The sequence below is a fragment of the Cryptotermes secundus genome, unplaced genomic scaffold (genome assembly GCF_002891405.2).
Source record: "Cryptotermes secundus unplaced genomic scaffold, Csec_1.0 scaffold548, whole genome shotgun sequence".
Lineage (NCBI taxonomy): Eukaryota > Metazoa > Arthropoda > Insecta > Blattodea > Kalotermitidae > Cryptotermes > Cryptotermes secundus.
This window is the reverse complement of record NW_019732380.1, coordinates 2066208-2076020: the sequence shown is the minus strand read 5'-3', so window position 1 is coordinate 2076020 and position 9813 is coordinate 2066208. Positions and strand designations below refer to the sequence as shown.

Genomic DNA, 9813 nt, shown 5'->3' with positions numbered 1-9813 from the left:
TTAATTTTAAAAACACTTAGCAATCGTTTTGTAGGATCAATGGAATGATGCGGACCGGTTCGACGGACATTACATTCAGTGGGAAATTCCGTTCATATGTTTCAAATGTTGGTATTGCTAAAAAACAAAATCCGAAGAAAAAAAAACCATTTCATATGTGTGTTGACTGGTGTTGCTTCGGTTGTACGACACAATGTGTAATTATTATTATTTAGATATATTACAAGGTAGCTATATACATTAATATCTCTGTTTAAATATGTGGTATTATTATGTTTACCTCTTTGGGTGGCATTGTAATAAAAGATAAGTAAATACAACTTTCTGTGTTTATGTGATGCAGAAACCGGTAAATAACCTTTACATTTGGAATATTAACAGTAATTTTATATTACTTTGTTTTTGTTTTAGGATATGGAACCATCTTATCCTGAAGTTAACATCTGTCACCAATATTAGAAGGCATCATTAAGACTGCATTATGGAGGATGGTGATATGGAAACTAATAATGATGGAGAAAATCTGAATCTTAGTTTCGGTGAAGAAATGGGTGATGAATTAAAATTGGACGAGATGCCAGAGTATGACACTCGTAGTGAGGTGAGTTCCTCCTCATCGGAAAGTGGCTCTAGTCAACCCAGTATAAGCTCCGTAAGTTCGGAGTCATCTGACCAGAAAAACAGACACTCAAGGCATAGGAGGGGTCATTCAAGAGACAAGAAGAGCCCAAGTCCAGAAGTGAAGAGGTCAAAGTCAAGAGAGAAGGGGAAGTCTTATGACTATATGACAAAACTGAATTATTTATTCAGAGATGCTCGCTTTTTTGTTATCAAGAGTAACAATGCAGAAAATGTGACTCTTTCTAAAGCGAAGGGGGTGTGGTCCACTCTTCCACAGAATGAGTCAAAACTTAATCAGGCATACAGAGAATCTAGAAACGTTTTACTTATCTTCTCAGTGAAAGAAAGTGGGAAGTTTGCAGGCTTTGCACGGCTTCATGGTGAATCTCGTAGAGATGTGTCCCCAATATCCTGGGTTCTTCCTCCTGGTCTGTCAGCCAAGGCCCTTGGTGGAGTGTTTAGAGTGGACTGGGTCTGTCGTAAGGAACTGGCATTTAATTCTACAATGCATCTTTATAATCCGTGGAACGATGGTAAACCTGTTAAAATTGGTCGTGATGGCCAAGAGATTGAGCCCAAAGTAGCTGAAGAATTGTGTCGTCTCTTTCCAGTTGATGAGGGAATAGAAATGACTCCTATACTTAGGAAATCTAAGGAAGCAGCAAAGATGGTGGTGAAGCCTCGTAGTTCACGTTACAGATATGATAGCCACCATAGACACGTAAGCAGTAGTCGCTTTCCACCTCGATCATCTTATAGTTGGCGTGGACGTGGGGGCTCCTTTGGCAGGGGGCGTCGAAAGTACTTTATAAGCAGCCGTAGTCGTATTGGCAATAGTGGCAGCATATACAAAAGCTCTTCATCTTCACGATCGCGGGACAGATTCTCAATGTGGTTTGGAAGTCCGAGAGATACCAGCAGACCATATAGTGGTGCAGCCGCAGCAGCTGAAGCATACGTAGCAGATTATATGCGATCTCTGCAACACCAGCTTCCACCAATGCCATATGCTCCTCCCCCAGGAATGTATGGTTCCTCAGCTTCATCTCCATATGATGCTATGCCTCCACCTCCACGCTACTATGATGGTTTGCCACTCCCTGAGTATTCATTGCCACCCCGGTCCAGCAGCCATTCAGATAAGCGTTCGTATGATCGCTCAGTAGATGAGTTCTTGTGGCGAACAAGTGAGAGACGAGATCGTGATAGAGATCATCATCGCTATAGAGAACGACGGTAAGACTGATATATTGCGTTTGTCCCCAAATTCTAATGTGTATGTATCATTCTGTATCCTGTACTTTACAGATGACCACATTAAATTCAGTTTAGACTGTTCATTGCAAAATGGAGTGGAATGTGACTGCTGCTGTTTTACAACATATTTAAAATGAGTCATAAAAAAACTGGATGTTATTAAGTAATATCAGTTGAGGTGTTGATAAAATACACTCATATGGATAAGATATGATCCACAGATTGAGATATTTGCTGATGTATTGGTTGGTCATGCAACACAGAATATGCTTTGGTACTACTGTGTCCATAATATTTTGACACTGTGATTTAGGACGAAAAAGTAAATAAAAGTCTTGACAGTTTGCCTTTCATTAGAGTTTGTAACTTTGGATAAAAAATGCATGAAGCCATGTAGTGTCAGTTACGATGTGTATATATATATATATATTCCTGTGTTTGTAATTGCCTCATTTACATCTTGGTGTGTATATTCTGTTTCTGAAATCTGTGGATGAAGTTTTTCTGATAATGTAGAATTGAAAATGCATATTAGAAGTACAGAAACGAATATATCATTCTTAAGAAGTGCAGCACTAATTTTGTTCATGAAATATGTGTATAGATTAAAGTATTACTGTTTTTTGAATGTAATATTAAGTTGAATTGTTGGAGGTTGTGCTGTATTCATAGTTTTGAATTACAGTGAATTATTCATTGTTTTTTAATTAGTATATTTTCCATACCTTACATGTGATTTATTCCACATTTCTGTCAGTGATTTAACTCTGTGATATTGAATGTTAAAGAATTTATTGAAGTAAATTCATATACTGTGTTTACATCAGCTTTTAAATTTCGCTTACAGAATTAATTGGGTATGCAATATGAGTTTGAACTGTAGTATTTAACACTAGCAATTTGTATTAAATATGTGGAGAGCTTTGTGGTAGTATTGTTACATAAACTTCACGTGGAACGGAAAGCAACCAATGGAAACAAACGCGCGTTTTCCCTTGGTTGTTATTCATCAGTATGTTAAAACTATAAAATTTATTGATCAATCACGTGTGTTATTTGGAGCGTTTTCAAGAACAGTACATGCTGATGGTTCTGTTAATTTGTAAAACTGACGCTGAATGGCGCTGGTGCAATTCATAGGAAACTGCTCGTGAGAATCCTGTAAAATTGGCCGGTGAAAGCGAGTGTGGCGTGTGAGGATTTGATTGCAGAATGTTGAGTTACTATTCCATAGAACCCTAAATGTCGTAAGAAACAGATTCACGTTCTGCGGCCGGAAGATAAATGTCGAGAAGGGTAATGTAAATACAGATATTTGCCAACAGAATCTTCCAACAAAGGTAAGATAAAATGATGCAAACTCGGAGGTAACGAACATTGACGTTATGTCTCGCGTGATACCGGCAGAGGCAATGATGTTATTTTCATCAGTTGGCAACGTCGCGATATGTATGCCACCTGGCGATTATTCGTTTGGAACGCACATTCGGGTTGTTGACTGGAGCAGACGAGGTTGGCGGAGGGCAGGTATTGTGAAGAAGTATGCAAACGGTTTTCCGAAGTGAAATGTGAGCATGGAGAATTTCGTAGGAACCGAGTGATATTTCTGCCGTTTTGAATATTAGGGGATATTTAAAGCCGTAAGTTATTTTGCTGTACAAAATCTTACCACTGTGCATTAGGGTGGGACGTGCAATGTGTGTGGGTCTGGAGGATGTGTATGAAGTGTTTTTACAAGGAAAACAATACAGTCAACAGTAATCTTCAACATGTGGTATGTGCTTTGTATTCTGTATGTTCTGTTTTAGGCGTAGTTTATAATTTTTAAGACATAGGATGCAAACATCTTGGTGTGCTGCTTTGAATAGTTCGAAAGTTCCAGTGCATCGTTTCTTGCAGTATAGTTCTATTTTGAGACGCACTGCCGTTATATGTGCCGATTTATTTTATTTTAAATTATATCGACAAATTTAAATGATCACAACTTTACCCACTCTTATGTGACATTGAGACTTACCACTAACGTTTCACTGGAAGTATAGAAACAGGAAATACTGGACAGGTATGAAGCATAAACTGCTTGTATACACATCGTTTGCAAAGAGAACTGATGCATATTTCTACTTTTAGTGTGATATGTGCTTGCGTTGTGCACAAGAACGTATACCTCATACGTTGCTATTAGTTCGCCAACGTAGACATGCGTAACTCTAGTTTTATAACAGGCCTGGGGCGGGAGATTATTGGATCGGAAGTCACTTAATGACCGCCGTATCAAGTGTAGTGTTTATATGCCGCTGAAATTTGATATAAATATGGCTGTGAATTGCATAGGCAAGATGGATTTGAAAAAATTGATGGAGAAGTGTTGCTACCAACATTCTCAAGGAGGGGTTGAAGAAAATCACTTAAATTTAATATTAAGAATTCCGTTCTTGAGAATTGAGGCTGGTAGTCCTTTTGCTGTAGTTAAGCTAAATCTGCTTATTACTTACTTATTTACTCATGGAGCTGAGCCATTCTGGAGGAGCCGCCAATTCTGCAGCCACTCAAGAATTTCCCAGCATTATATGGAACCCGAGGGTTCATTACCGTGTTCACAAGAACCCTCCACTGGTTCCTATCCTGAGCCAGATCTATCCAATCCATACCATCCCATCCTGTCTCTCTAAGATTCATTCTATTATTGTGCACCCACCCACGCCTTGGTCTTCCCTGTGTTCTCTTTCCTTCTGGGTTTCCCACCAATATCCTATACGCATTCCTCGTCTCCCCCATTCGTGCTACATGACCTGTCCACCTCATCCTCCTTCACTTAATCATTCTAATTATACTTGGAGAAGAGTACAAGTTATGAAGCTCCTCATTATGCAGTTTTGTCCAACCTCCTGTCACTTCATCTCTCTTCGGTCCAAATATACATATATATATATATCGAGAGAGAGAGAGAGAGAGTATGTAGCAGTAGTATACAGCTGAGGATTATAATTTCTTTCTCACCATTTAAGCCCTTCAGATGTGCTTTTTGTTTGTGTGTTGTAGGTGTAGAATTCAAACATTGTTTCAGAACAGTTTTTAAAAAGTCAGTAAAAAGTAAAGTAAAGCTATCCCTGTAACAGGCCGTGAAGGCTCATAGGGTTGTGAGACTTGAGGGTCCCACATTATCTAGACAAACGGCTCAAAGATGGCGGTAAGGTTGTCAGCCTTACGTGCCAGCCGCGCTTTACTCCCCATGAAAATTATTTAATTAATTCCTGGTCCTCATTTCTGTTAGAGACTGAGTCGACCCCAGGGCCATAGTGCGGCCGGAAGGATTAGGTCAATTGAAAGTATTCATATTGCAGCTGGTATAATTGCTCTGTGGATTAGTCCCTCCCAAACTTGAAAGGTTTTCCTTAGAAGCATGACGGATTTCTGCCACTTCCAGGGTGGTTAATTCCTTTTCTTTTTTACTGTATAGAAATTTGTTATTACATGCTAAAGAAGAATATTAAAAAGGTAAACTTACCCCTGTGCTTAATTAGGCAATCACTGTGCAATTTAAGATACTGGGGAAATGGACGTGTAGATCCACCTTTCTTGACCTCGGCACTAGATGGAGGCGAATGGTCAGCTTCATGTCCCTGCCCTTTTACCCCCAGTGAAAGAACCCCCGGCACCCAGTGGCGAGGAGGCTGGGAGGGGTCCACTGTGGGTCTGGACGCAATGGAGAAAAAAATCTTTCATTGTCAAGATTCGAACCCCGGCCTTCCAGTCCGTAGCCCGTCACTATATCGACTGAGCTATCCCGACTCCAAAAATGTATATAAATATATATAGTTAGAAAAGTAAAGATCATAAAAATATGTTGCACATTCTAGCAGATAAATCGCCACTGTTAAATTAATGAAATATGGATTCATTATAGTTCATAAAAGGTAAAGTTATCCCTGTAACAGGCCGTGAAGGCCCAAAGGGTTGTGAGAAGTCGAGGCTCCCGCATCTTCTAGATAATCGTCTCACAGATGGCGGTGAGGTTGCCAACCTTACGCGGCGGCAACCCTTTTACCCCCCACCCACGTAGATTCCTGGTACTCATTTCTGTTAGAGGCTGAGTCGACCCCAGGGAGGTTTAGAAAAATTGAAAAAATCCACATCGGGACTCGAACCCGCGACATTCCGGCTTGTAGCATAGTGCCTCAACCAACTACGCTACTGCGTATCCCCATTATAGTACACACACATACACACACACACACACACACATATATTCGGAGAGTAAAACTACAAATCCAGTAAAACTTAAAGGGATTTTTTTTCTTCAGAAATGGCAGTGCTGCCGTGTGAGAAAGAAACCGTATGACAGGGCAGAGTTCACCGCCACAGTCACGGCAACATTCTGCTCGCAGTGTATGTTAAAATGGCAGTGTCGTATGTGTCTCATATTGTGTTGCAATTTTCATTGCGCATTAATTTTCCAATGTCCATTATGAATTGTGGTATACACTTTTTTATTTTCTGAAGATGTTCACAAAACTTCTGAATGTTTAAATTCTATGTCCTTTGTCAAACAAGTAAAGGACTTAACTGTCGTCCTGTCACATTTCACCGCTTACCATACAGGTGAAACTTACCAAATGGACAGATGTCATGCAGTTAGCAAAGTATGCGAATTTGTTAAGGAAGAATTTCTTCAAAACCTTTTCAGTTTTTTCAACAGAATATGATAGAAGAGAATGAGATAATGTAATCTTGCTTCGTAAGAATTCTCTACAGTAACCAGTCTACTGTATTTTGAAGTCAGCAACACACATGCTGCTCTTATTGTGTAGTATTGTGTTTCTTGGGGAGCAGAAATGTGGAGAGGGGTATTCATAAGAGAGAGAGAGAGAGCAGGACAGGGAAGGTGAGAAGAGAAAGAAGTATTTCCACCTCTTCTTTTATGCTACCAGATATATAAAGATTCACATGTGGATTTGGTGGTCCACCTGGCTTTCTTGCGGACTTTTGTTTACTGAGTCAGGGTACATGGACTTAGCCTTGAGTGGGATTTCAGTCTTAAAATTCAGTATTATCGTGGTACTGTTTGTGAACTCTTTTATTTGTTCAGAGAGTGTATTTATGTGTTTCATGTGATTATCAAAATAATTATATAGCTATTCAGCATTGACCAATTGGGCTTTGCAATTGAGAGGCAATATGCAGCAGGAACTGAATTTTAATTAATATTTAGATGAATGTTATGCTTCATATGGGGCACGTGGTAGCGTAGGCGGTTGAGGCACGATGCTACAAGCCGGAAGGTCGCGGATTCGAGTGCCAGTGAGTTTTTTTTTTTAATGTACCTAATCCTTCCAGCCGCACTAGCCCTGGGGTCGACTCAGTCTCTAACAGAAATGGGTACCAGGAATCTTCCTGTGGGTAAAGGGCGGCCGGCGCGTGAGGCTGACAACATCACCGCCATCTGTGAGCCGATTGTCTAGAAAATGTGGGAGCCTCCACCTCTCACAACCTTATGGGCCTTCACGGCCTGTTAAAGGGGTAGCTTATGCTTCAAAGAGTTAATGTCATATATTTTATGTTTAAACTGATTGAGATGCCACAGTAGCTTGATGTTTAAGTAATATCGTCATGAAATGACAGTTTTAGCATTTAATTGTAGAAGGGGACAGTTGTAATTGACCCATGAAGGAAATGAACCGGAACGCAGAGATATTTCACTGCATTTAGTTTACACGAGCTCTTTGTGTTGAACAGAATTTGGTAGTTCAACTGATGGAAGATAGACGGTGTTGTTGTAAATTAATTGTTCGTCATGACCATTGATTTAGTTTAAGCACAGTAGGTTAACTGCATCGTGTTACAATGTTGCAGGGTATCATTCAGAATTCCGGTCTAGAAATCCGAGATTACCGGCCGTGGGAACCCGTTGCACTGACCACACGACACCCTCTATCCGCGAAAGTTGGCACTAACTTCGCCGACAAACAGAGGTCGCTCGGTCGGTATAGTTCGCTTGCGGACTAAAAGCCACGGAGTTAGTTATCATTTAGAATTAAACGAAAACTTAAAATAGTCACAGAAATGTAACTAACCATAAAATGTTCGTATAACGTGTATAGACACATAAAGAATTTCATCAAGTTACTTACAGACCTCATATTCGCTCAATGTGTGGTCCACGAGTCACAAGACAGACGTCAGCCCTATACTCCAGTTGATTGAAGACGTTTACCAGCATATCATCGGTAATTGGAGCACTGTCTGCAGATGCAGCCATTGTTTTCAAACCGTATACACCACATGTAAATCCACTTTCGATGAGGTGCTTGCATTCGGTGGCGTTTACATAATTGCTGTTTTGTATTTATAACAGAATTTTCTTCGCAGATCCAATAACACAGAATACTTTCCCCCAAGTATACGCCATTTTCACAACACTTGCGCTTGTAGCAGACGATAAGAGAATCACGTTTTCGGCGTGCATTAAAAATAGATTGTTGAGACTGGCTACTTACCCGGGTGTATATGTCATCCATGTGACAGGAATGAGTATTATGTTGTTAGTATCTGAAATCATTTTGAATTATCCTGTATATCGAGTCCATACTATCATATTCACACTCGTTGGAACGCCTTCTGTTCCTATTCTGCTCATAAAACTCATGAAACGACCACGTTTATCAGTAATTATTAGTTAGGATGTTGGGAACGTTTGAATAAGTACTCTGTTGTTTTAGATGAAAGTGAATGGTGGATCTTTTTGACAAAGGATAGTGTGTTTCTGTGTTGTGTATCAGAGATAAGGCAGTGAACGAAGAATGAACCGCCATGAAGAGACCAGAAGATGTTGCCCGTTCTTCTAAGGATTATTTTTTCCCCTACCATCTCGTAAAGCGACTGGCGATTAACCACTTAGCGGGAGATTGGTAACCATGGAGCCATCATTGCCAGACATGAAGGCGATAATGAAGCGCTTATTTTGAAGTTTTGAAGGATGATGATGACTATTAGGGCACTGGCATCGTATCGAAAATTCATTGTATCCAAACTCCTGTATCTTGATGTGTTTCGGCAACGACGTACGCGAACACGGAAGAATCTTACAGCATATTCTCGGCATATCATTCTTAGACGTTATCTGGTTTGAAGCTGTTCCTTTTGCATGTAGATAGTTTGTATAACGAAGCTGTTGATAACTGAGGCTATAACGCCGAAAGAATAGATGATAGTGGATCGGAAAACATGTAGAAGGAAACGTCGGTGGCATAATTCAAGGTACTATCCCAACAGTTGCGTGGAGGACTGACTAAAACCACGAAGTACGTAGGTTAGAATAGGAGCAGGGATAGCTCAGTGGGTGTAACGACTGGGCTATGGGCTGGATGACTAGGGTTCGATTTCCGGCAGGAGTGAGACATTTTTCTCTTTGCCATAGAGCCTTGGCCTGCTCTGGGACCCACCCACCCTCCTATTCAGTGGGTACCAGGGGTGAAAGGGGGTTAGGAGGTTGGGTGGGCCCCAGAGCCGGTCTGGATGCGGTTCCCTGCCGGAAATCGAACCCTGGTCGCCCAACCCGTATCCTCGCTATAATGACTGAGCTATCCCAGGTTCAAGATGAACATAGGACAAAGAACGAATGTGATTTTAGTCTAATTTCCGTTGTGATTTTACCGAGTCTAATCGTAGATATGCTGCAAGAAACTGAATGCATTTATAGGTAGAGAATAATGACAACTGGTGATACAACCATTAAGAACCAAGTGGGCGAGTTGTTGACTTAGAAAGCGGGTTTAATTCGTATTTATAGGAAGTGCGTGATGTAATAGCTATACCAATTTTCACACGCCAACTCAAATGTTACTTAGGCTATTTTTGTCAGACCGGAAGTTAAATATAGGTTTCATGCAGCCGCCATTTTGTTTTTAATTTTACACTCACACGCGCGCGCGCGCA

General features: G+C 40.6%; 2 protein-coding genes across 3 annotated transcripts in view; both read left to right on the top strand.

Moving 5' to 3' along the window:
- The first annotated feature begins 117 nt into the window (after positions 1 to 117).
- On the top strand, positions 118 to 2808 carry LOC111867613 (YTH domain-containing protein 1). Its single transcript, XM_023857611.2, has 2 exons — positions 118 to 227; positions 412 to 2808. Exon 2 carries the CDS (start codon positions 482 to 484, stop codon positions 1859 to 1861), a length of 1380 nt encoding a protein of 459 aa, XP_023713379.1. The 5' UTR covers positions 118 to 227; positions 412 to 481; the 3' UTR covers positions 1862 to 2808.
- A 519-nt stretch (positions 2809 to 3327) lies between these two features.
- The window catches only part of LOC111867633, a 231886-nt gene continuing 225400 nt past the window's right edge, over positions 3328 to 9813 (top strand). For both annotated transcript variants that reach the window (XM_033752739.1, XM_033752738.1), the window contains exon 1: positions 3328 to 3652. The gene's annotated coding sequence lies outside the window, so the exon portion shown is untranslated. The remainder of the gene's footprint in view (positions 3653 to 9813) is intronic.

Bases quoted from the DNA above. Each gene is read 5' to 3' on its own strand.
- LOC111867613 (XM_023857611.2), top strand. From the start codon at position 482: ATGGAGGATGGTGATATGGAAACTAATAATGATGGAGAAAATCTGAAT.